At 37.3% G+C, this 25,617-nt stretch overlaps 1 protein-coding gene across 3 annotated transcripts; it reads right to left on the minus strand.

Moving 5' to 3' along the window:
• Nucleotides 1–247: 247 nt before the first annotated feature.
• On the minus strand, nt 248–17,107 carry LOC306884606 (AN1-type zinc finger protein 3 homolog). Of its 3 annotated transcripts, XR_013785460.1 has the most exons (7): nt 16,459–16,801; nt 8,337–8,377; nt 8,062–8,241; nt 7,567–7,632; nt 5,814–5,981; nt 4,422–4,513; nt 255–1,716 (listed from the first exon to the last, which is right to left on the minus strand). XR_013785460.1 is itself a non-coding variant. In XM_079440606.1 (6 exons), exons 1-6 carry the CDS (start codon nt 16,527–16,529, stop codon nt 1,562–1,564), a joined length of 681 nt encoding a protein of 226 aa, XP_079296732.1. In that variant the 5' UTR covers nt 16,530–17,107; the 3' UTR covers nt 248–1,561. The 3 variants fall into 3 exon arrangements, 2 of the variants coding, with proteins under 2 accessions (XP_079296732.1, XP_079296733.1); XM_079440606.1 differs by lacking the exon at nt 4,422–4,513 and having other exon boundaries at nt 248–1,716; nt 16,459–17,107; XM_079440607.1 differs by lacking the exon at nt 4,422–4,513 and having other exon boundaries at nt 248–1,716; nt 16,438–16,818.
• Nucleotides 17,108–25,617: the final 8,510 nt, after the last annotated feature.

Here is a 25,617-nt window from a genome sequence, read left to right on the forward strand (position 1 = left end):
ATATTTTACAATATTACTGTTTTTACTGTATTTTGAATCCAATAAATGCAGCCTTAGTGAGCATAAGATATTTCATTCCAAAACATTAAAAGACCTATATTGACCCCAAACTTGGTAGCGTATTAGTATATTTATGAATTCTTCACATATTTCATTCTGCAGCGGTTTAAATCTACATGTTTTTGCACAAACTCTGTGTATGTAAATGAAAAACACTCTTAATATAGTAAAAGAAAAGCATACCACACATCCTCTAATCCAGTTTTATTCTTTTTCAGCAAAAGAGGAAAGGAAAAAAAGGAAAACAAGAAAACAAAAAAGGCTACAGAATTTTCTCTTATCCATATCTTCGTTTTTTTAATGTTTTTTTTTTATGTTAACCTAAAAAGGGCAAAGTAATGCAGCTCTATGCTTAGAGTGAGAGTTAACCAGAAACACAAAGGAGGTTAAATAAGGATTTTTCTTAAGATACACAATATTCATCTCTTTTCTTCAGTTCTGTCCATGTCGACATCTCAACAGAAAACCAGTCAAAGTAATAAAAAAAAAAAAAAAAAAACATTTTGAAACAAACAAAAAAAAAGCGCAGGTAAATTGAGACTCTGCCTTCCTCGTTCCCACCAGAGCTGAACACATCCCTCCGCAATGCATGTGAGGGAGGGAAGGAAAGAAAGAAAGAAAGAAAGAAAGAAAAAGAGAGAACGCATCAAGAGAATACAGAAAGAAAGGTTAGCATGAGCAGGCAGGAGAAAGTACAGGAACTAGTGAGAATGAAAGAGAGAAAGACAGAAAAAAGGGCAAAAAAAGCCACTGAGATCTTCAGCTGCTTTAAAAGAGGCAGAGTGCATGATGCTAGGACTGATGGGAGTCATACGAGGTTACAGAGTGTGTTTATTCAGACCTGAACGAACTAGTTCTCAGATGAGCTGTGGGCGGCCCTTTCCCAACCGAACCCAAACCGAAGGGTACCGTCTGGTTTCCCCTCGGCCCTCGTGCCGAGCGGCGTTTGAAAACACGGCTGTAAGTGCATATGTGAGTGTGAGTGTACACCAGTGAAACGGCCACGGCTCTGATACGGCTCGAGCCCACGGGCCGCGGCAGAGCCAGCCTTTCTTTTTCGTTTTGTCCCGGGATGGGGTGACTCGTGCGATCCAGGTCGCCCCCCCTTCCCTCGGTCGGTGTCTGCCATCGGAACGTCCAGAGCAGAAGTTCCCAGAGGTCTCGATCGATCGATGTGTTTCCCCTGGAGTCGATCGCAGCCTCTGAGACGAGAGCAGTTCTCCAAAGTACAGACCGCCAAATTCGTCTGACCTGCGTTTGGAGGTGTGTGGAGGGACAGATAACAGAAAGTTAAGGCTGTGCGGGTCGCCTGTGTGTGATGAGCACGAGGCTACTGAGAGGGGTCACAAGTCAGAGGTCAAGCAGGGGTGTAGGTCCTCTGAGATGTGTTGGAGGAAAAAAGATGCCACTAACAGGTGAGTGAGTCGTGTGATCGGTGGATACGTGTGTGTGTGTGTGTGTTTGCGCATGAGTGTGTGTGTGTGTGTGTGCAGGGGGGCGTTCAAGAGCACTCCTCTCCGATGCGCTGGCAGGTTCGGCCCACCTTGCGGTCCAGTTTCACCATCTTCAGCACGGCTTCCTCTCGGCCACGGCCCAGATGGTCAAACATACAGTCATGTTGCTCCGGCAACCGGTGCAACATGCAGAACACATAACCTGAGAACGAGAGAGAGAGGGAGAGCGATCAGAATGAGATGAAAGTGTTGTATAATCTGCTCAAGGTTGATTTTAATAGCACGGCACGTTTAACGAATTTTAACAGCATGCTTGAGAGCACGTATTGTTCCCCACACGCGCCGCCTCTTTGAGACATCGGGAATGGCTCCGAAAAGTCACTTATTATGTCACCGTTAACCCTGCTGAAGTGTCGGCTTTTTTAAACGAACGCCAGAGAGCTGGCACAGAGATTATAATGATCTCAGATCATTTTGAAGTAAAAAGAAGTGAAACACTGGCAAGATGAGTTGTAGGAGGTGGTTACAAACTGGAACAATTAAATAGAGCCTCCTCCAAGTCTCTATATCCTAAAGCTAAATAGTGCTCAGGCCATCCTTCAGTGCAATTCTATTTAATGCTTTTTTTGCCATTATTTTACCTCTCCAAATTTCAGTTTTTAATTTAGTGTTGGAATGAAAATAATTGCGCATCTAGATTTGCTTGCAGCTTAATGAGATGAAAAACGTGAGAAATGAAAAACAAAAATATTTAATAAATAATTTGCAAACAAACAAATAAAAAAAGTTGTCAGCACAAGTTGCCACCAGGGTGCTATTCATATTATTTAGAAGTAAAACATCAAATGTGAGAATTAAAAATGTTTAATAAATAGTTCAAATCAAACAAATAAAATAAATGTTTTTTTTTGTTAGTTTTTTTAAAGGGTCATATGATGCGATTTCAAGTTTTCCTTTCTCTTTGGAGTGTTACAAGCTATTTGTGCATAGATAAGATCCCTAAAGTTGCGAAGACTAAAGTCTTAAACCCAAAGAGATATTCTTTATAAAAGTTAAGACTCTTCCACGCCCCCCCGAAACGGCTCATTTAACCACGTCCCCAAATGTCTACGTCACGGTGTGGGAAGATTTGCAAAACACCGGCCAAACGTAACCTGGGAGAGTAGCCTACAGTGCTGGCTTGCACAAAGGCTGTTTCTATAAAGCAATTCCAACTTTGCAAGGACAGTCTGGCGCTTCTGACTCACAGCCTGTAAGTACGTTTCTGCTACTGACGATTCAAACGTGAGTTTTGAGCAGTGTAGAGTAGTGCTTGTTGTTTGTCATTTCTCCGATCACAATTGCAGACATGGTAATGTTTACAATGGCGCGATGCGTGAAAAGACAGTATAAGTCATTATAATCAGTAATTATGTCCCCACTGGATGCAACATTTATAATCGTTTATAATGGGTTTTATCGTTTTTGTGTTGTTGCACCGGGACACGGCATCACAATACGGTGAGGGGCGTAATATTTCGGGCTCACGCTTGAGGTATTCGGCCAATCACAACGCACTGGATAGCTGGTCAATCAGAGCAGGCCTCACTTCTCAGAACGATGAGCTTTGTAAAAATCGACACGTTTCAGAAAGGCGGGGCTGAGATGAGCAACAATAATGTTCAGTATGTGGAAAATAATGTGTTTTTTAACCTTAAACCGCATAAGCACATTACATTACACCAAATACACAAAATAATGTTCTTTTTAGCAACGTCACATGACCCCTTTAAATTTACATAAAGTTTTTAAAAAATGTAAATTCAATAAAATAACCCCAAATCTCTACATATAGCTCTGGTCTCTCTTTTTTGGTCATTTATTCTCTCCAAAATCAATTTCAGTTCGAATGTATTATTGGCATGACAAAATTTGGGTATTCAGAATCTGTGTTAGAAGCTAAATAATCTGAAATCTGCATATATATATATATATGTGTGTATATAAAATGCTAAATATTTTATAAATAGGGTAAACAAACACAATAAAAAATTTAAAATTTGAAAAATAAAGAAGGGCATTCTGCCAGACACAATGTGCAGCATTAAAATCCCTAACACCACACGGAGAAATAGCTATGCAGACAAACACCACTATAACTAAAAATGAGAAAATCATAGGTTGGGAGTGTAAAAACTGTGATGAGATCATTTTAATATAACTAACTAGATTTTAGTGGTGCTTGCAAAATTCACTGGCATGATGCTGGGATCAAATTTCAAATTTTAGCTTTTATTTCAGAGTAATTTAACTGTTTGACTGGCATGACAAAAGTTGTGCATTTATATTTGTTCATAACTTAGCTGCATTAGTAGCTAAAAAATAAGTTTACTGGACATCAAATTCTTTAGACCAAGTTGAGTAATATATATGCTAGCAAACACCACTATCCACCTTATTCTTCAACGCGGAAGTAAGCCTATGGGTGAGACTTCCGGTTCATTAGACGCTATAGGGAAATAACGAGAAATGGTAAATCTGTTTGCACTACAAACCAGTGTGTTCATAATTAAAACAATACATAAAAATTATTTGGAAAGACGCGTTTGCAATATCAAGCAGTTTTGTAAAGCTAAAAATAGCTGGATGCGAATGAGACCACAAGCTAGACCTATACAATTTCCTCATGGCCGTGCCCACTCTTACGGGAAAAATAAGGTGGATAGATAAGCAAAAAGTAAGCTGACTTCTTAGAGTAAAATCTCTGATCTGAGCTCATTTCCAAGTAAATAAAAATCAGCTCTGCACACGGAGGACGATCCATTCTGTCTTAAGAGCCTCATTAAGAAGAAAGTCTCGTTAAGCAGTGTAATATATTCATTAATACACATGGTGTTTTTAATGAGTCAGAGATGATTAAAAGCTTACAATGTTTCAATTACTGCAGCCACAGAAGAGCTGCATGGCACTGCACACACCAGTGCATCATGTAGCGCTATTCAGGAGCCACGTCGCTGAAGCTGCAACCACACGGTAAAAAAGAATGTGCATATATATTATAATGATCTGTCAGCTTTTGAATTGTCTGATGAGAAAGAAAAACATAACGTGGCGTTGTTCTCACTGACTGCATGCAACCATGAACAAAGCATAATGTGCTGCCTGATTCATGAGAGATTCGCTCAAATGAAGCAGTTCGTATTAATTAATTTATTAATTCGATTAGCAGAGGTCTGAATCAGTCAAACATTTAAAGCAATAGTTCACCCAAAAATGAAAATTAACTGAAAAATGACTCGGGTTATCCAAGATGCAAATATGTCGGTGGATTTCCAAGCGAGGAGACGAGAGAGGGTTGACTATTTCACTGGAGAAAGCGACATTATGGATTATGGCCAGAAGTAAAAACTTCTTCATGACACATGTGTTTCTCATGCAGCTTTTCGCTTCTCAAAATGTTAACTGATGGGCTGGAGGATTACTGTGATGTTTTTATCAGCTGTTTGGGCTCTCATTCTGACGGAATCCATTCACTGCACTGATCAATTTTCTGATGATGAAACATACTCAGCTACATCTTGGATGGCCTGAGGTCGAGTACATCTGTAGCAAATGTAATTTTTTTTAGGTAAACAATTACTTTACATTGACTCAGTTTACTCACTCACTGGACTGCAGGTTATTATACGTTACTGTACATCCAAACTGCATCCAAACAGATTTTACGAACCCTAGGAGGAAGATGCGGCAAAGTTTTCGGCGTCAAATAACGGCAGGAGTCCTGTCTGAGATAAACCCCGGCGGGATAATGACTCAGATGCGAGCTGTCACGGGAACAGTCAGATCCATAAGTGTATTAGCAGAGCAGTGGGAATTGTCATTAGACTGATGACTTACAATGCCACCTTCAGTTTAACAAAACAAGACAAAAAATAACTAGCACAGCCAGGATGACTGATGTTAACTGCGCAATTATGTTTAAATGCTCCCTTTATTTCATTACCTACAGTTAATGTCTAAAATTTAAATGCCCGAGGGGGGTTAAATATACTCCTTTAGTTCTGTAGGGATCTAAAAGTTCTCGCTGAAATTGCAAACAGTCAGGTGAGGAATGAACAAGCCTGCATGGAATCGGCAGAATCGGAAAGCCCATCATTTACATAATTCTGCACGTCTCAGAACTAGTGATGTGATAAAACTAGAAAACTTTCGTTGTCATCAACAAAGCTGTCCAGACTTCACGCATGCGAATCAGGAAGCATTAGAGTTTTGTCACATCATCTCGCAGACGACACGCCGTAAGATGACACCCATACTAACCACAGCGACAGGACCCCAGCTCCTGTTGTACGAGCTCCAGTTTGGTTTGGCAGCGATGGCACCGCCGACGGTTCTTCTGCTTGGGAACTCGTGGAGAATCTTCAGAACATGAGGCCTCTCCCACACGAATACGCTTCTCCGGAGATGACTCACTCTCCGAATCTGAGGCTGAACACACAAACACGCACTTTTCAATGGTTTTGCAGTTGCATGTGCGTCGCTATTTGTGACCCTGTCATAAGTGTAAATTTTTTAAATTGAGATTTTGAATAAATAAGCTTTCCATTGATGTGTGGTTTGTTTGTTAGGATAGGACGATATTTGGCCGAGATACAACTATTTGGAATCTGAGGGTGCAAAAAAAATCTAAAAACTGAGAAAATTGCCTTTAAATCTGTCCAAATGAAGTTCTTAGCAATACATATTACTAATCAAAAATTAAGTTTTAATATATTTACTGTAGGACATTTACAAAATATCTTCATGGAACATGATCTTTACTCAATATCCAAATAATTTTTGCCATAAAAGAAAAATGAATAATTTTGACAATGTATTTTTGGCTACAAATATATCCCAGCGACTTAAGACTGGTTTTGTGGTCCAGGTCACATTTGAGGTTTAAAGGATGTAGGCCTTGCAAGGTGCATGCTAAGGTGGTTCTGACTGGTTGCTAGTTGGTTGCTAAGGTGTTGCCACTCAGTATGCAAGACCTTATATGAGTTTATGAATATATAAGTTAATGAGTTTTTCAGGTCTATTTAACAGTAGCATTTAAAGGGATAATTCACACAAAAATAAACATTTTGCTATGATTTACTCATCCTCCACTTGTTCTAAACCTGTAGGAGTTTCTTTCTACTGTTGAACACAAAAGACGACATTTTGGAAAATATTCAGAGCCAAACAGTTGCTGGTAGCCACTGACTTCCATAATATATTTTCCCATACTATGGAAGAAAATGGCTACTGTAAACTGTTTGGTTAGAGGTTTGTAAGATTTTCATTAAAAATTTTATATTCAGAATGAAGATTCTGAGGAATTTCCAGACTTCAGGCTGTAATTGACTGCAAAGGGTTTGCAACCAAGTATTAAAAAGTGAAAGTTTGATTTATGATTATTATTCTGTCCCATTACTTTTGGTCCCTTAACAAGTGGGAGGCACATATGCAAACTGTTGTAATTCCTACACCGTTCACCTGATTTGGATGTAAAATTATATTATACATATACACACAGACACACACACACACACACATACCACCCAGCCCTAGGAAGTGGGTATAATGTGGACCCACTGCAAAGGAATGTCAGAGGCAGCAGAAAGTTTGCAAATACACTAGACAGCAGCATGGTTTAACCAGAGCTTCAACTCTATTGATTTTGCTCCCTCTGATCTTGGTTAGTCAGTCTAAACCAGAGCTTTCAGGTGGTAAGGAATGTGTGAAGTAATGATATATCACATTTCTACATTGTCTCCAAAAAATTACATTTTTGACAACTGAATTTTTAAATTAACTGAATTATGTTTGCTAAAAACAATAGGACAAATGCTACAACAAAACATTATAGATGAAGATAACTTTTGTGCAACTTGTAACACCTGACTACCTTCAAACAGCTGCTTCGAGTCTTTATAACAACATTTGTATGCTGCTGTACATTTACAACTCAGTTCCTCAGCGGTGTGATGTGCTAGACTATAAAAAGCTGTCAGACACACACATACACAAGAGCGGTGGTGAGGTGTACCTGAGTCGCAGGGTCGTTTTGTAGGAGTGGATAGCGTGCCGCGAGCTGTGTCTGTACTGGAGACTTCTGGGAGAGAGAGAGAATGATAAGATTTAGATTTATGCATTTGGCAGATGCATTTGTCCAAAGCGATGTATATTGCATTTATCAGTTCATGCATTCCCTGGAAATCAAACCCATGACCTTGGCATTGCTATTTAGCAGAGTTTTACCTACTGTTTGAGAACCACTAATCTACATCGCTAAGGTTTCAGACTTTCTGGTTGCCCTCAAGTCATATTTTGGCATTTGACATTCCCAAAAGTTAATAAACAAACACATTATAATATGCCCGTGGATCTTTTTCATCTGCAGTATTATGTGTCAGTGGTCTATCATTCTCTATGACTGCTGTGTGATATTAAAATGATTGGAGCCCACCTGAGACTAAATGCAATGAGCGCTGAAATATCATCTCTGTTATTAGAAGACTTATTAGAATTTGTGTGTCCTCACCGTCCTGTGCAGGGAGAGGCGTGGCTTCTGTTGAGGGCTCTTCAGAGCTGGCTGGCTTGGAGGACAGGGTTTGGCTACTGCTGCTGCTCGTCTCATTACAGAAAACTGCTGATTGGCTATTGCTTGAGCTGGGGCCAGGCTCTGGAGTGCAGTCCTCGTCTGGCTGTTTCTTCTGTATGTCTGATGGAGAGAACAGAGAGAGTGTGAGAGTCTCCCACACACACTGATTCAAGAATAATCAGAATTATATAGACCATGTGATGAAAGAAACTTACCAGCAAAACATTTAGAGCAAAGGTTCATGGTTTTGCTGGACCTGGTAAGAGAAAAGACAGAGATATTCTTTGAAATACCTGTATAGGGCTAAACCACATCTCTATTATGAAATGACCATCATGACACCAAAATATTAGTAGTTGCAGCCAATATTAATAATATTTCATGATTCTTGATACAGATTTCAATACCACAGCAAAACCTAGTGTTCTGTGGATTTTACTATTTAATAATAGTTTATATAAAGTTTAATAATAGTTTTAATATTTATATTTTTTTATATATGATAGAATATTTTATATTTGTATACAATATTGAATATTTTGAAGAAAAAAAAAGACAAATTAAAAGGTTCCCATGCTTTTATTCAATGCATTTCCTGCATGACCCTTCAGTTGTTTGTGATTAATGGATAAAGATGTTTATAAATGAATTGGATTCAGAAATATGATTCCGAATAGATTCATTTGACTCACTGAAAAGACCTCAAAAGATCAATAAGCTCACACAAATAACAACACTATGGCTTGCAATCAAATTACTCTACACAAAAGCAATCCCTATTTAATGAGATATTTTAGTGGGGACATATGAAAAACAAATCTGAATTGTTTGCAGTGTGAACAAAGCCTCAGACGCCTCTTCAGTGGAGAGCCCTTCACTGTTCTTTACCTGCAGGCTGAGGGTGGTGACATATCAAACACTTTATTTACACACATGCAAACAGCTATTGCACTTCCTGCATGCGCCTCGAAACTCTCTCTCAGAATGACACAGGTTAGCAATGAAAACAACATCAACAGACCTTCTTCAGCACAATCAAGAGCAATCATAATCAGCGCCCAATCAAGGAGACGGAAGGAAGCATGGGGAGAGAGTAGGGCATTGTGGGTAGGAATAATGCATATTAAGAAGATGAGCATGACGAGCACATCACTACATGAACACACCGAAGGGGTAGCCATGTGTGTATGAGCAATAAAAAGGTGTAATTGACAGTGCTGATTGAGTAACATGTATGGCGGTTGTCCTTGAAATAAGCTGAAATGGTTAAATCTGTCAAAACACATCAGGTGCCTCCTGAGCACTATGACTGGCTGATCAATGCTATAATGCCCACCTACTGAAACTCATCCACAAATCAGCTCAAATAGATCACACTGGTGGAACAATCAAGTAATTACAGAGTAAACAACTCACCCAATTCAACTCGTCACTTCAATTCAACTTTCGATCAAATCAAGAAATGCAACGAACATAAGAATCAGTGAATGAGTTCATTTCGAGCAGCCACTTGGATCGATTAAATAAAGCAACACTCCATACTTGAGACTTTCATTACCCTTGCAATGTTTACCAAGAATTTGCTGGCTAATGATCTAAGAAGGTGATTATCAATAACTAAAGCTATATAATGATAGCTAGTAGTAACAAAAAAGACACTTGCTACTATATTATGTAGCTATTGAATAAATGATTGCATAAAAAGTTGTTTTGCAATAGATAAAAGTATCTTATGTTTGCAATATTAATTGTAAAAATTGTAAATAAAAGTGCATAAAAGTAAAAAATATGCATATATTTTTAGATAAAAAAATCTTTGTAAAATGAATCAAATTGTAAATGACTGCATGAAAAACAAAAAAACAATGTCAAAAAGACAAGATGATAAAATAAAATCTAATACATCTTGATAAAAATAAATCTCAAAAATAACATAACTGTAAAAATAACAAAAAACATTAGCAATACATTCAACTTCTGTTGGATAAAACAAAACACACACACGCTTTACCTAAAACATAAATGACATTTTACACAAATTGTGCAGCCAAACTTTTTAGATATTTTCAGGAAATGCATCAATGTATGTGTGCACGTGCGCACATGGTCTTCCTGACTCCGAGCCAATCAAACCGATCTCTCTCCGGATTAATCTGACATCTCCTGTTAAATGTCACCTGCAATTACGGCTTATGAAAAGAGGCAACAGCCCAATCAAGACTCCAGAGCACACACACCTCAGCCCACCTTCTGAAGAGTCACTGTGTGTGTGGCATATTCAACAAATCACATCACACCACTAATCAAGCCATTTTACTAAATAACCACAATAACACAATCTAATTCAGAGACGTGATTGATATACTTCCTACAGAATGAACCCACCCGCCAATAATTGGCTCTAACTACATACTAAACAAAACAACATTAACATTTTATTGTAAGTTTTAATTCATTTAAAAAAAAAAAAAAAACTTTATCTACAAAAACAACAAATGTGTATCTTCAAAAGATGATGTAATATGTGCTATCACTCTCAGCGAAGTCTCAAATGCTTTCAAAAAGCAACTCAAATTCGGGAGTCTTTTAGACTGATTGATAGGAATAGTTCACCCAAAACTGAAAATTCTGTCATCATTTAACCTCAAATTGTTCTAAAAAGTATCTATCTCTTGTTGAACAGAATGTTGGTAGCCAAACAGTTGCTGGTAGCCACTTACTTCTATCCATTTACATTTACATTTATTCATTTAACTGACGCTTTTATCCAAAGCGACTTACAATTGCTATATATGTCAGAGGTCACACGCCTCTGGAGCAACTAGGGGTTAAGTGTCTTGCTCAGGGACACATTGGTGTCTCATAGTGGATTCGAACCCGGGTCTCTCACACCAAAGGCATGTGTCTTATCCACTGCGCTATCACCAACCCTATTTTTTTACCTTATTTTTCAATGTGGAAGTAAGCCGTTTTCTGTGAATGTGCAAGACTTCCGGTTCATTAGCCGCTGTAGGGAAATAAGAAGAATAACAACGTGCAGTAAACGCGAAAACTGTTTGCACTACAAACCAGTTTGTTTATCATAAAGATAATAGATTAAAATAATATGGTAAGACACACCAGTTGGCAATATCAAGTAGCAAAACGAGCTGTGTTGTACAGCTAAAAATAGTTGGAAGCGGTTGACACCGGATGCCAAACACATGAAATTTACAAAAGGCTGCGCCCATTCTTACGGGAAAAATAAGGTGGAGGGGGGGGGGGGGGGGGGGGGGGGGGGTTGCTATGGAAGTCAATGGCTACCAGCAACTGTTTGGTTACTAACATACTTAAAAATATCTTCTTCTGTGTTCAAAAGCAGAAAGAAACTTCAACAGGTTTGGAAGAACATAAAGGTGAGTAATTTTTTATTTTTGAGTGAAATACTCCTTTAAAATAACTAGCTTTGTATTATTTCATGAAACAGTCTTTTCTCACCACATTCAACATATGGTTAGGAACTTAAAACCCCAAATATTAAATGATTAATAATATGTGTAGTCTCTATGTGCATAGATCAACATCTACTACAGAGTCTCAGCAAGCATCAAGAATGTTACAGGTTTTAAAAAGTAGCTGCTGTTCAAGGACTGATATTACTGCACTTACCTTGAATAGAAAATTATAGCAACATTGAAATGGTGAAGGCTTTCTTTAGAAATAATGAGAGTATTCTGTGGGAATCGCAGGGGATGGCGCATCCAAACACAACAGATGATCTCACTATCCACACTTATTCCCTGCCCGCACCAGCTCCCAAAAGATAATGCATGCTTGAAAATGAGAAGACCGACGTGCTAACAGGTGTTAAAATGGAAGATGCCAGATGGAAGTTCGGAAATGGGATGAAAAATGAAACGCCACTGCTGCCCTTCACACTTCAGCCCCTCTGAACTGTAGCATCCTCTATCTACGCAAACAGAGAAATGTCTATAGATATAACTTTTATACCAGACATTTTTGTTACGAATCATTTGATCTTCTGGTTTGCATCCATATAGATCTAAACAAAAACTTAAATACGATCAAGTGAAATTACATATTTAATTCATTAGATCATCCATAAATAAACATTATTTTATTTAATCAATTTTCCATGAAAATTTTTATAATTTGACAGTGTTAGCATGACATAAAATTACCTTAAAGGGATAGTTAACCCAAAAACGAAAATTCTGTCATCACAAACATAAGAAAAAAACAATGTAACCAAATAGTTAACGGTCCCCATTGACTTTCATTGTATTTTTTCCATCATATGGAGGTTAATGGGGACCAGCATTGGTTAAACACATTTTTCAAAATATCTTCTTTTATGTTCAACAGAAGAAAGAAACTCAAATAGGGTTTGGAACAATTTGAGGGTGAGTAAATTATGACATAACTGTCCTTTTTTGGGTTGAACTACCCTTTTAATAAAAGATTTGAATCAACACAGCAACCGGTTTTGTTTCTTAACTATTGTCGTTACTTGTACACCATCTAAAAGTTAACCACATTTTCAGATAACATGCACTAAAGATGGGCTGAGTTTCCTCACGTGACTTCCCATCAGATACTTCATAGCCGTTGGTTTAATCTTGACATGTTAGTGAGGATGTGCTGTTGTTTTACAATTGAAGTAGGCGTGCACAATTTTTCTTGACATTGGTTATCAAAACATAGCCACATTTGCTTGTGTCATTCAACACCAGTTGGGCAAGTCTACACAAGGTTGAGGGAAGAACCACTCACGTTTTGAGACGGCTTTTACACATGCAACAGTTTAGCCGAAACCTTTCCATCAAGTATCGGTTTACTAGGTTTTATGTTTTGCCCAATCAAAATAACTAACTTACAAAAGCATGCCAGGGATAACAAATATAGGCCTATACTTCAGATTTTGATGAAAAACAAGACCACTGACATCAGATGCCATTAGTATTTAAAGTAAACTACAATTTAGTCCACATTAGACCATTCAAATTAAAGCTAAAACCAGATATAAACAGGAAAATGTTCATATTGGTGCAGCAAAGTACCAAGAGAAACAAAGCATGGAGGACATTTATAAGAAAATTATTTATATAACACAGGCTGTGGGTCTTCATTTGACCATCTGAGTAATATGGAAATTTTGAAAACAGAGACAAAACCCTTCACTGTTTATACGGTTGGGTGATTGACTTAACACATTTAAAACTATAACATGAATTTGGCCTAGAATTAAATCATTTTTTAACAATTCTGACCCAACAGGTATTATAACACCATTTGTACACTAATAATGCTGAAATAGAGTAAAAGTTGCACAGTTTTATACTAAACAATCACAAGAATGCTGTTTAATCATTGTCATTTATGTGCACCAATACACCAAAAACCATAAAACAACAACTACCAGATAGTTTTTGCATAGTAAACAAAGACGAAAGCAATAACACAAACAAATGGGCAGCTTTAACTGAAGGAGAAATGAATCGAACTTTACAAATTATGAAACTATGATCATGTCATTCCCAAACTGTATGATGCCGAATAATACAAATATTGACATCTTGGCCTCTTTATCACATAAAACTACTACATGTCAAGTGGACTTTTATCATACCTAAAATTGTGGTTTCTTTGGCACTTGCAGTTATTTTAAAATAAAAACCACAGTGAAACTAAAAACACCTTTTAGGACATTTACTGTCTCATTTCTTATATCTCTGCACAAAGTAAACCAGTCAGTCTATTAAAGTCTGAGTCTGAATGGGAAAAACAGTCAAAGAATCAAAATAGAGATGGCCTGTGGTTTAAATCTTCAGGATACACAGCCATCAAAAGCCAGATATGATGTGCTATGTTAACGTCCAGTTTCAAATCTCATGTTCATCTTCAATGACAGCAACTGTGTCACTTGAATAAAGAGTCCAAAATAAACCACTGCTATAATCTATTTGAGTCTTTCAGTCACACAAACATGACACATTTAAAGAAGAGAGCTGAAAATGACTACAGTGAGCATAATGATGATGAAGAGACCAATTTGTAGATTATTCATCATGTGTCATCACATTTATCTACTAAAATACACACACCTATGTACACTCACACACACCTTCAAGTAAACCTTGACTTCAGTCCAGAAAATGCTTCTGAACAAATGACAATGACAGCACTCGACTGGGTCATTAATATACTATTGCTATTACTTCTTTTTACTCAAACTTCATCTTAACAGAACCTAACATGAATGCATTGTAGATTTCTGTGAAAAGTAAGATTTCCAGTAAAACAGTTTATGAAATGGTAAACACCGAATAGATTTTATTCTCACATTAGCTGGAATGAAACATGACATTGCATTTTGCCATTTTCCGCCACTAGCAGCACCAAATAGAATCGCAAAAAAATGACAGGTCTTCAAACAGGTAGTCCCATCCCAAACTCACAACATTGGTTCAGTGAAGCTTGCGCTGTTGGACTGGATGGACCACAATGGGCTTCTAATTGGGTTTTGGAGGACAAGTTGATAAATGTGCCGGATCTACCAATGATTAGTCTATTTTGAAAATATGTATGTAGAATTAGTAGACATTTCTATTACATTCAGTTCCCTAAATGCCTATTTGTGAAACCCTGACCTAACAAATCAAGGACACCATCAATAGATCTACAATCTAATTTACACAAAACAGCAAGTTGAGCCTTTTAAAATTTTATAATAGCTTAGTCACGGGTAAAGTGAGAGGGGCTTTATGTGATTAAATTACCTGATACACGAGCCATGAAACATATAATCACTGGTGTATCATCAGCATTTGATCCAACCATCACTATATCATTTTTTTTTGTTTGTTTTTTAATGAAAGCAAATGGAAAAATGGCTAGATAAAGGCTGTTGAATGATCACCTGTCAGAGGTATGTCTTGGTCTTGTTCAAATCTGATGCATTTGTTCAGAGCACAGACAGCAAGGAGTGTCAAATGACGGCACCTGTGAGCCTGACACGTGCTCGAAGAAGAGCCCTGATTGATGTGTCACTCAAGAAAAAGTCAATCTGTCATTAGCCTTTCATGGCTGTGTCTCAAAACCCAGGGAGGTGTCTACCTAGACAGCATTTCAAGTCATCGGAGGTGTGTATCAAATGATCAATATGCTTATAGATAGGTCACCAAATAGGTTTTGACACACAGCACTTAAGTGTTATCCTCGATGCCAAAACCTGATGTAAGCAACTACATGGCCCAAAATGCTGTCTATGTCAAAATAAAATCCAAAATGTTGTCTAGGACAAGAGTTTTCAAACTGGGGCAAAGAGGGCACAAGGAAGTGATAGGGGTCCATGGAAAACAATCTGAATAAATAATAATAAAAAATATATTTTTAAATATGAATTAATAATTGATTTAATACTTACAAAAAAATAAAAAATGAATACAGTAGGAAAAAATGTGTAACATTGTAATGCAATAGAAACTAAATATTTTCCAAATTTAAACAATAAAAATAATTTTTTTATAATTTTTTCACTGCATAAATGGGATCTTTTACATAAAACACATAGCTGCCTTTTTAATTGTAGGATGAGGGTCCCTCAAATAATGATGATCACATTCGGGGTCCATAGCATCAAGGAAGCAAGATACTTTTTTTTTTTTAAAGAGACAGCACAATGTCACCTGTGATGCCCTAAAAAGCTCGTCTAGGTAGACAGCTTACTAGGTTACAATCCAAAAATTATGCCACCTTTGATGCTCAAAATGTTGTCTAGGTAAGCAGGAAACTAGATTTTGAATACAGCCAAAAATTGATGCACCCTCTAATGCTGGCAATGAATGTTTTGTTATAACAAAAAACGACGTCCACTTTGATGCCAAAAAATCCTGCAAACGCCTATGATGCCAACAGCGTCAAGTTCAAGACGCTTTTTCAATACAAACACACACACATTTTACAATCTATAATGCCAAAAACCCTACCTAGATAAGGTTTTCAAACACAGCCAATGATTGTGACATGAGTGATGTGATATGATCTGTCAGTCCAGCTCACAAGGCTCGTTAAAAACCCCTAAATCGCCCAAATCTGCTATTGATGTGCCTGGATTTTTAATTGTAATGTGTGTTTCATGGATGTGTGTGTTTTATGTGTGTATTCGAGGGGAAACAGCAGCTGTGGATGTGAAAAACAGGAGTGGTTGTTCCCCACCCCCATTCACCGGCCTACAACAATGAACAACAAACACTACACATTTCATTCACATTTATCGCCTTTTCCGCATCAAATTCGGCGCACAGGTACACTCACGTGTAAAATGAATCGTCTTACCCCCAAAATCCACACGGGCAGCGGGGAGGAATACTAGGCGGCTTGCTGCGCTCGCTTCCTGTGTCCCCCATGGTGGCGATGTGAAGGCGGCAGGTTTCTGCAGGAAACACCGGGGATCCGCTCGCGGCCTAGTGCTTGTGCGGGAATTCCTCGGCTCGACGTTTAATCAAAAGTGCTTTACAACGAAATCCCCGAGCTGAAAACGCAGCGTAAGAAGTGAAGGATGAGGACACGAGCGGCCGTTACTATGAATTCGACGTAATTTAGACAAAAATCAAGAAATTAACGGCCGCGTACAGTCCGACGGACCGCACCGGGAGTCGAGGCCGATCAGCTGGCGAGTGGAAGATACCAACTTCCGAATAGGGTTTTGTTAAGCATGAGTAAAATCCATTTAAATGCTGATATTTTAGTTTCTCATATTTTCACAAGATCCTGTTGTTAAAAATGTAATTATATAATACGATGTTTAAATGTTGGTCTACATACATTAAGATTACGTGTTAATAACGTTTTAGCGAACCAGTGTTCCCCCAAAAGAAAGTGGAACGTCCCAAGCTGTATTCCTTGTTTGTAAAGGGGATTTGTGCTTTAAAGCTGTTTAAGAACAAGACCTGCTACAGACCCCTATATAAGATGAACCGCTCGCGATGGCCTTGTCTACAACACATATTGAAGCAAAACACAAAAATTACATTAAAAGTATTAAATGACAGTACAAATCGATGACACGGAATTGCACACTGACAACACACTAGCTCAAGGCCATACAGTAATGCCTCTTTCTCTCTCTCTCTGTTGGAAGGGGGATTCCAATGATAACATTTTAACTTTTTTTTACCTTTTTAGAAGTTGTTGTGTTGAAAATATTCAGGTACAAAACTATATTTGTATATACACTTGAAGAATTAAAACTAGAAAAGGAAAGTGCATTAATATGTTGTTGGTTCACCTGAATGTCTCAAACTAATTTTGAGTTTTAATGTTGTATATGCTTAATAGACTTTGAATACTTACATATTTTTCAAGTTGTAAGGGATAGATAGATGGATAGATAGATATTTACTGATATAATTATAACACTCTAGCAAAACCAGAGTACACTTCATACACATAAATACTATATTATAACGGAAACTGGAGATAGTTGATAGCTGTTACACTCTTTGATCCAGTGAATATTTCTTAATTTAAAAAAAAAATCAATTTCTTAATAGTTTCTTAATAAATACGTTGCCCTAGAAATAAAAAGTACATGTTCGTTGTAAATATTGATATTTAAATATTGATGTCCCAATTGCTGTAAGAGTATGATTGATTAAACAGCAAATATATATTTAATAAAAAATTCTAACATATAAACATATCCTTTTGCCCCAATGTCAGTAAGAGTATAATTCATTAAACTGCAAAAATATAAAAAGTAACATATCAATATATCAACTCATTGTGTCAACTACAAACTGTAATTCATAATTATAATAACAAAATTACAACATAAAGCATGTTACTGTATTACAGTATTCAGTATTACATTGATATGTTGCAAATATTCAGGGTATGAATCTGAATTTTGTCTAAAGAATGTGTAATCAAATGCAGTCACTGTATCATGACCCACCAAACATTAGAGCAAGTTATATTTTCTTTATCATGTGATAGCTGAACATGAGCGGAGAGCAAAACGACTCCCTTTCAAAGCAACATCTTCCTCATCACTGGCTAAGTCCAGCCTGAGGCCTCCAGGTCTCCTGAGACGCTCCACACAACTTCAAAGTCAATTTTCCCCTCGTTTCTACACACAGAACTTTAGGAATTAATGAGAAACTGTTTCAAAGATGACATAGCTATAATGTAGCTTGAGCTCATCAAGAGTGACACAGATTTGCTTTCTTTCACAACGTTTCATTCACTCGAGTCGCACACAAACACCAGTCACTCAGGAAAATAACCATCAGGCTGATGTGCACATTCATGATGGTTTACAAGAGTTCACGTCAACTTTTTGCAGAGTTAGAAATCCCCCTTTACTCTCCGTGTTGTTTCCTGCCTGAAGAGAGACTACAAAGACAACGCTCTCAAAGGAGGTTTGATTATTTAATGGGGAAAATCAGAAGGTGCGGTGCAGCGGGACCTTGTAGATGCATTAATGTCCAAAAAAAAAAGAGACCGAAAGGTGCCTGGAAGAGGGGGAAAACAACTGTGATGATTTTGCAGTGAATTGATGAACACGGGTAAACTTTCATGCTTTTCAAAAACACGGTAACAAGGCCTTTGAGTAAAATATACTCAGATTTAACTTTCATATCAAGCAGGTCTCTGAACCGGTTCAAGGAAAACGAACAAAATTTTGACTGGAACAGAAACAAAAACAAAAACAAAATCAAATTTTATAGTTCCGAACAGAATTGAAAATTTGAAATGGCCATTAACCGGTTAATAACGTTATTTTATCATTCCATTTAAAGGAACACTCCACTTTTTTTGGAAATAGGCTCATTTTACCACTCCTCTAGAGTTAAATACTTGAGATTTAGCGTTTTTCAATCCATTCAGCTGATCTCTGGGTCTGGCGGTAGCACTTTTATTTTAGCTTAGCATAGATCATTGAATCGGATACCTAATACAATGCGATGCGGCTTAGCCTTTGTTTGTTTTTTTCTCAAAACGCAATTTTATACAAGTAGCGTTGTTTTAACAATGCAGCATTTTTAAATATATCTTTAAAAAATACTTTAATGTCTTTAAAGCATTAATAGATTTATTTTTAATTTTTCTTAAGTAGCCTACATTTAGAAATTTAAAAATCTAGAAAAGATGATGCTGTGACTAAGCGCAGCGGGTTTAGATAGCATCTCTTTGTTTTGTTTTTTTGGTGTAAAGAAAACACTGTACTTTATTATTATTAATATAGGCAAAGACGATTTAAAAAATAACGTTATTAACCGTTATTTTTTCTACTCGAACCGGTTTCGGAACGGTAATAATACAGAGGAACGCAGGAACGGAAACGTTAAAATATCGATTCTTCTCTGAGTGAACCGATTGACTTTTTTGTTTTTTTCGTTTTCAAGTCCTGAAATCAAGGTAGGTGGCGTGCGGTGGTGTTTTAAAATGAGGAGGCAGTTTTGTGTGTGTGTCTGTTACACTTAATGTTGTCACATTTTCCTGGGTAAATAAATATTACATAAAAAAATAAAACAAATATATTTATATTTTGTATTTTATTTAAACTTTTTAATACTAATTATACATTTCATAGTGTTTTTATGCATTTTTAGATTTATTCCAGAATAATAACTAAAGGCAGTAACAATTCGAACAATATTCTGGAAACAATAAGGTTTCATTAGTTAACATTAGTTAACTACTTTAGTTAACATAAACTAAGAATAAACAATAGCCTATGTATATAGCATTTATTAATCTTAATATGAATTTCAACATTTACTAATGCATTATTAAAAGTTGTTTGTTATCATTAGTTTGTGCATTGTGAACTAATATGAACTAATAATGAACTGTATTTGTATTAACTAATGTAAACAAAGATTAATAGGCTAAATACTGTCATAAATGTTCATTGTTTGTTCATGTTATATTAAATGACACCTTATTGTAAAGTGTTACCAATATTTTTTATTTGTGAACTGATGTTCAGCTGTTCTTTTTAATAGTCAACTTATTTTCGGGTCATCATCGTCATAAAAGCAACGTAAACACTGCCACAGACACGAAGATATATCTTTCATTTCATCACACTGAATGCTCAATCAAAACTGAGTCATCACGTTTTCAGACCATTTCAAGTTTTATTTTGACGTGAGCAGTGGTATCTAAGCTGGAGAGTTGTTTACTTGCTTTATAATTATTCAATCACATTTTCTTCATTCAGGCGAGAGTTCGCACGAAAACAAGAGGCGGGATTTATGTGAAGTGAAGTGAAGTGAAGTGACATACTGCCAAGTATGTTGACCCATACTCGGAATTCGTGCTCTGCATTTAACCCATTCAACGTGCACACACACAGCAGTGAACACACACACACCGTGAACATACACCCGGAGCAGTGGGCAGCCATTTATGCTGCAGCGCCCGGGGAGCAGTTGGGGGTTCGGTGCCTTGCTCAAGGGCACCTCAGTCGTGGTATTGAGGGTGGAGAGAGCGCTGGACATTCACTCCCCCCACCTACAACCCCTGCCGGCCGGGGACTCGAACCCGCAACCTTTGGATTACGAGTCCGACTCTCTAACCATTAGGCCACGACTTCCGATTTATCGCAGGAACCAATCACATCCAATCATATCCAATTATAGTGCGATGGAGGCATTGCCTCCTCTCACGTGACTTTCCCCCATTCATTTCAATGAGCCTCCAGAAAAGTCACCACACGCTTTAGGGTCTCTTGTTTTAAGTCTATGGACCGAGGGGAGGCAAGCCTCCGCTGTAACTTTACCTGCGGGTGTCGCTGTTTGACAGCGTTACTTTATAAAAAAACTAGTTACTTTTATACGTTTAATGCCATATTTAGTAATATTTGCGATTTATGTTTGTAATATCAATTATTTTCTCATCCAATTTTTTGAGACACTGCCTCCCTTGCCTCCTTGGAGGAAACGCCCCTGATTCAAAAGCTTATTTAAAGCGCTACACTGAACGATGATTCCTTTCAGAGTTATACAGTGGGTCCAATGCAATTCAGCAGAGCTACTGCAGGTATAAACACACTTGGCAAACTAGTATGAAGGGTTTTATTCTAGGACACAATGGAAAGTTCCTGGCTCACATATGGGTCAATGTCACCATAGAGTGCATTTCAACCTTCACAATACTCAAAAATTTTGGTTTTAATTTCCCATTCGCTTTGTCATATAAATAGTAGACACTCAAGTACTATAGAAACACATTAGCTGAGCTCCTACACATTTTTTTTTTTTTTTAGACAATTATGGGCCATTGTTCTAAGCATAAACCATAAGATGCTGTATGTCCACCCTGTCATGGACATATATATTACTGTTAAATACATTTTCATTGTAAAATTAAGATGCAAATTATATTTTCTGTATGATGTCCCTTTCCTAAACAGGGTTATGACTTTGCTTTTAAATTATAAATACATAAACAATTTTATGTAAACCAAGTGCTTTTAAAGAAACTCGTACAATTCGCACATGTATTTTTTCTTATTTGGAGAAAACTGATATTTGGATGCAGTTTTTTTGTTTGCATGTTATTGCTCCCACACCTAGCTATTGAATACACTGGATTATATAGAGATGATTGAATTATTTAAAATATTACTGTAAAATATCAAGATGAAAGGGTGGACCAGCACATGACGGGGTGGACACATAATGCAGAACACACAAATCATGACAAAATATGAAAATTAAACATTTATTCAACTTCGGAAAAAAAAAATATAATAATAAATAATATAATTACATCCTCAATCACATAACCCCCCCCCCACATTCATTTGAGTTTTTAGCAATATTAATTACAATTGAATGCTGTCATGAGTCTAAGTGGCCGACAGGGTGGACATTTTAAGCTTCAATTAGCATATTAGCTTACAACAAACTGTAACTAGCTTAATATTTAGCCTGGTTGTTGAAGAGAATTTGCTATATTTAAACTTGCATATTTTGAAAATACAGCGTTCGATTCACTTCTGGCATATTTTATACCGACAGGGTGGACATGTTAAGCTTTGGCAAAGCAAGTAAGCAAACTCATGCGAAGAACATTTGTAAAGGAAAGGCGATTTGCAAAGATTCATAAAAACCCTTATACTCACTTCTTCTGTAGATGAAACTGGATCATGAATGATTCGCGCGAACATAGACGCATTTAGGCAGATCGGGGATCGGTGCATTCCCTTCAAAAACAAAAGTAACGTTAATCCTCTGCATCTTCAGCAGCTCAGATGTCGGGAGTAAATATATTCTATATTCATATATTCATATGCTATATTCATTATTACATCCAACAACAAAGCACTTCAATCGCTTAAACTGAGACATCTTGTCTTCCCTGCACCGGAGTCGACACAATGGTGGTCGGACTGTTTACAGCTCTCAGCTCACTCAGGGCGGGCCTAAGGTAAGACGGTCTTGTCAATCAACTATCGTAGGAGCGGTCTGTACAGAACTACATCATTCTGACAGGACTCTCAGAGCAGCCTGATTTGAGAAAGGAGATTTTAAAATAGGGATATTTTTTTTTTTTAAACACTGGGTGGAATTTTATCAATATAGGGTGGATGTGTACACACACTTCTAACACACATTTTTGTTCAAACAACATGTAAAGTGAACTTTGCATCCGATGACCCCTTTTAAAAATAAAGGTTTCAAAAGGAGGTATTCACAGCAATGCCATAAATGAACCACTTTTAGTTCCCCATTCAGTGAACAGTTCTTAGTGTGAAGAACATTTTAATAGTCTAAAGAACATTTGTCAACTGTAAAGAGCATCTCATGGAATGGAAAGATTCCACAATCAAAAACGCATCTTAATACCAGGTGCATTACCCATTATAAAGAACCTTTCCATTGCACAAATGGTTCTTTATCATGCAAAATGCACCTGGTATTAAGATGTGTTTTCGATCTGATCACAAGTGGATAAAAAAATAAATATAAATAAAAATGGTTCTTTTAAGAAGTGTTCACTGAAAGGTTCTTTGAGGAACCAAAAATGGTTCTTCTATGGCATCACTGCAAAAAAAAAAAAATCACCTTTATTTTTAAAAGTGCATCGATCATGGATGCTAAAAGTTCTTCATGGAACCATCAATGTCAATAAAGAACCTTTATTTTTTTTTTAAAGTGTCACTTTTTAAGGACAAACATTCTTCAAGTATTTGTCTTCAAATCTTGCTATGATTCAGACTTAACTAGAAAAGAAAGTTTGACTTTAAATGTTGGCTTGACCAGGCAATCATCCAGAGTTTAAAACGGTAGAAGTGGATGGATGGATGGATAGATATTCTTAATTTAAAGTTATAAAAATGAAAGAAAATGTGGCACGTGCTGCTCTAGAAACTCAGCATGTCAATATAGCTGCTTGACTCATGAGGGCCAGTTTCAGAAGAGGGATGTTGAGATACAAACAGCCATGGATTTCATGGGAAATCTTTGTGTGCATGTCTCTCCATAAACGAGTGCTTCTCTTATCCTTTAATTCCTTCCCAAGAAAGAGCGAGGGCTTTATTGACAAGTGTTTCAGTGTTTATAGGGCTGTGGATAGGATAACAGAAAGCAGCCCTCTTATAAGAAAGATTAATCTGGTTATAACTGGATTGGACTCTTGTTGCAGTAATGTAATGTGTTATGGGGTTGTGGTGTGGGGTGTTCAGAAAAATGTCCCTCTTACTATGTTAATCATAACCTAACTAGACTAAGTGTGCAAAGTAGTTTTTCAATAAATAAAGAACCACTGAAAAAACTTTTTTAAATAAAAGTATAAAGACTATTATAACTATAACTATGTTAGTGTCCACCACAGCACAATATCTCTTATACTGCATTTATTTGATCAAACATATAGTAAAAACAATAATATGGTGAAATGATTTAAAATTGTTTTGAATTTGAATATATATTATTCATGTGATGCAAATCTGACTTTACAGCATCATCAAAAAAAAAAAAAAATAGGCTAAATAAAATAAAATAATAAATTGAACAGCTTTTTTTAGTCCACCGTTTTCTCTGAACACTCCAGTCACAGTGACTAAGCACAACCCAACAGCAGATTAAAGAAAATACATGCTTTCTCCTGTGGCATGCTTGCCATCAAATTCATTACATGCAAATGTGTTAAAAGAAATGAAAATGTACTAAAATGCTAAATTTCTCCAAATCTGTTCTGAAGAAGAAACAAACTCATCTACATCTTGGATGGCCCGAGGGTGAGTAACTACTGAGCAAATTTTCATTTTTGGGTGAACTACTCCTGTAATGTATCAAACCTTGACTGCTTGGCCCCTTAATGAGATGTATTGGGTTTTGCTGGCACACTGAGTTGTTCTGTTCCATCGGTGCCAATAAACAGACTGCAGACTCTGTGGCACAGCGTACCAGCGGAGCAACCTAGCTAGTGTCAGGGCAGGCCGATCTACCATCACTCAGTCCACTGATCAAAGCGCTGCTAAACTGCCAGAAACTACAGAAGGCAAACAAGACGGCTGCAGCAGCCACGAAGACTGTTTCTCTCCGCGTGCAAATACCGAAAAAAGGAAAAAAACAAATGGAGGTGGACAGAACACGTTCACGTCTGGTCATGTGAATTTGACTGTGGCTGACGGGTCACGAAGAGCCAAAGCAAGAGTCTTATTAGAGCAGGGCTGTCCAAACTCGGTCCTGGAGGGCCGGTATCCTGCAGAGTTTAGCTCTAACTTGCCTCAACACACCTGCATGGAAGTTTCTAGTATGCCTAGTAAGAGCTGGATTAGCTGTTTCAGGTGTGTTTAATTGGGGTTGGAGCTAAACTCTGCAGGACACCGGCCCTCCAGGACCGAGTTTGGACAGCCCTGTATTAGAGCTTCTACAGGGCATGGGAAGAGGAAGAACGAAGATCAAAGGGAATACCGAGAAAAACCTTCAGCAAATGCAATGGAAGGAAAGAAAGAGATGTTAAAACAGGAGGAGTGAAGAGATAATAATGAGATAGAGGTTAGGAGAGTCAAGACCCACTATGTATTCAAGAATAACAGTTATGTCTTAGAAAGATCAACACTGTGTGAGAACCAGACTGCTGATGAGTGCAAGACTACCCAGCATTACTGGTTCTATTGCGCCATCTTGTGGAGGTTTAGTTGAGTTTTACAATCACTATAAACACAGAGGGATTTTTTATTTAGTGTGCAGGCCTTTGAAAAAAAAAAGACTATAGCATAAATGAGAAAGGCTGGAACAATTCAGGGATGTAAAATAAACTGATGGTTGCAAAACTATGTTTCCGCCCGGTTTCGAACCGGGGACCTTTCGCGTGTGAGGCGAACGTGATAACCACTACACTACGGAAACCTACTCGTCTGATATTATTACTTATTACAAGTCTAATATAAATTTTCTTTGCAATCCAGGAATTAATAACAACATTTGGCTGTTTTGTAAAGAGAACTTTAATTTCTTAATTTTTGTTCTA

The sequence above is a fragment of the Barbus barbus genome (assembly GCF_936440315.1).
Source record: "Barbus barbus genome assembly, chromosome: 18".
Taxonomy (NCBI): Eukaryota; Metazoa; Chordata; class Actinopteri; order Cypriniformes; family Cyprinidae; genus Barbus; species Barbus barbus.

Excerpts from the sequence above, each read along its gene's own strand:
- LOC306884606 (XM_079440606.1), bottom strand. The coding sequence starts at position 16,529 with ATGGGGGACACAGGAAGCGAGCGCAGCAAGCCGCCTAGTATTCCTCCC. Across the intron at positions 7,633-8,061 it reads GCCTCTCCCTGCACAGGACG|AAGTCTCCAGTACAGACACA; the intron begins GTGAGGACACAC and ends TCTCTCTCCCAG. Across the intron at positions 5,982-7,566 it reads AAAACGACCCTGCGACTCAG|CCTCAGATTCGGAGAGTGAG; the intron begins GTACACCTCACC and ends TTGTGTGTTCAG.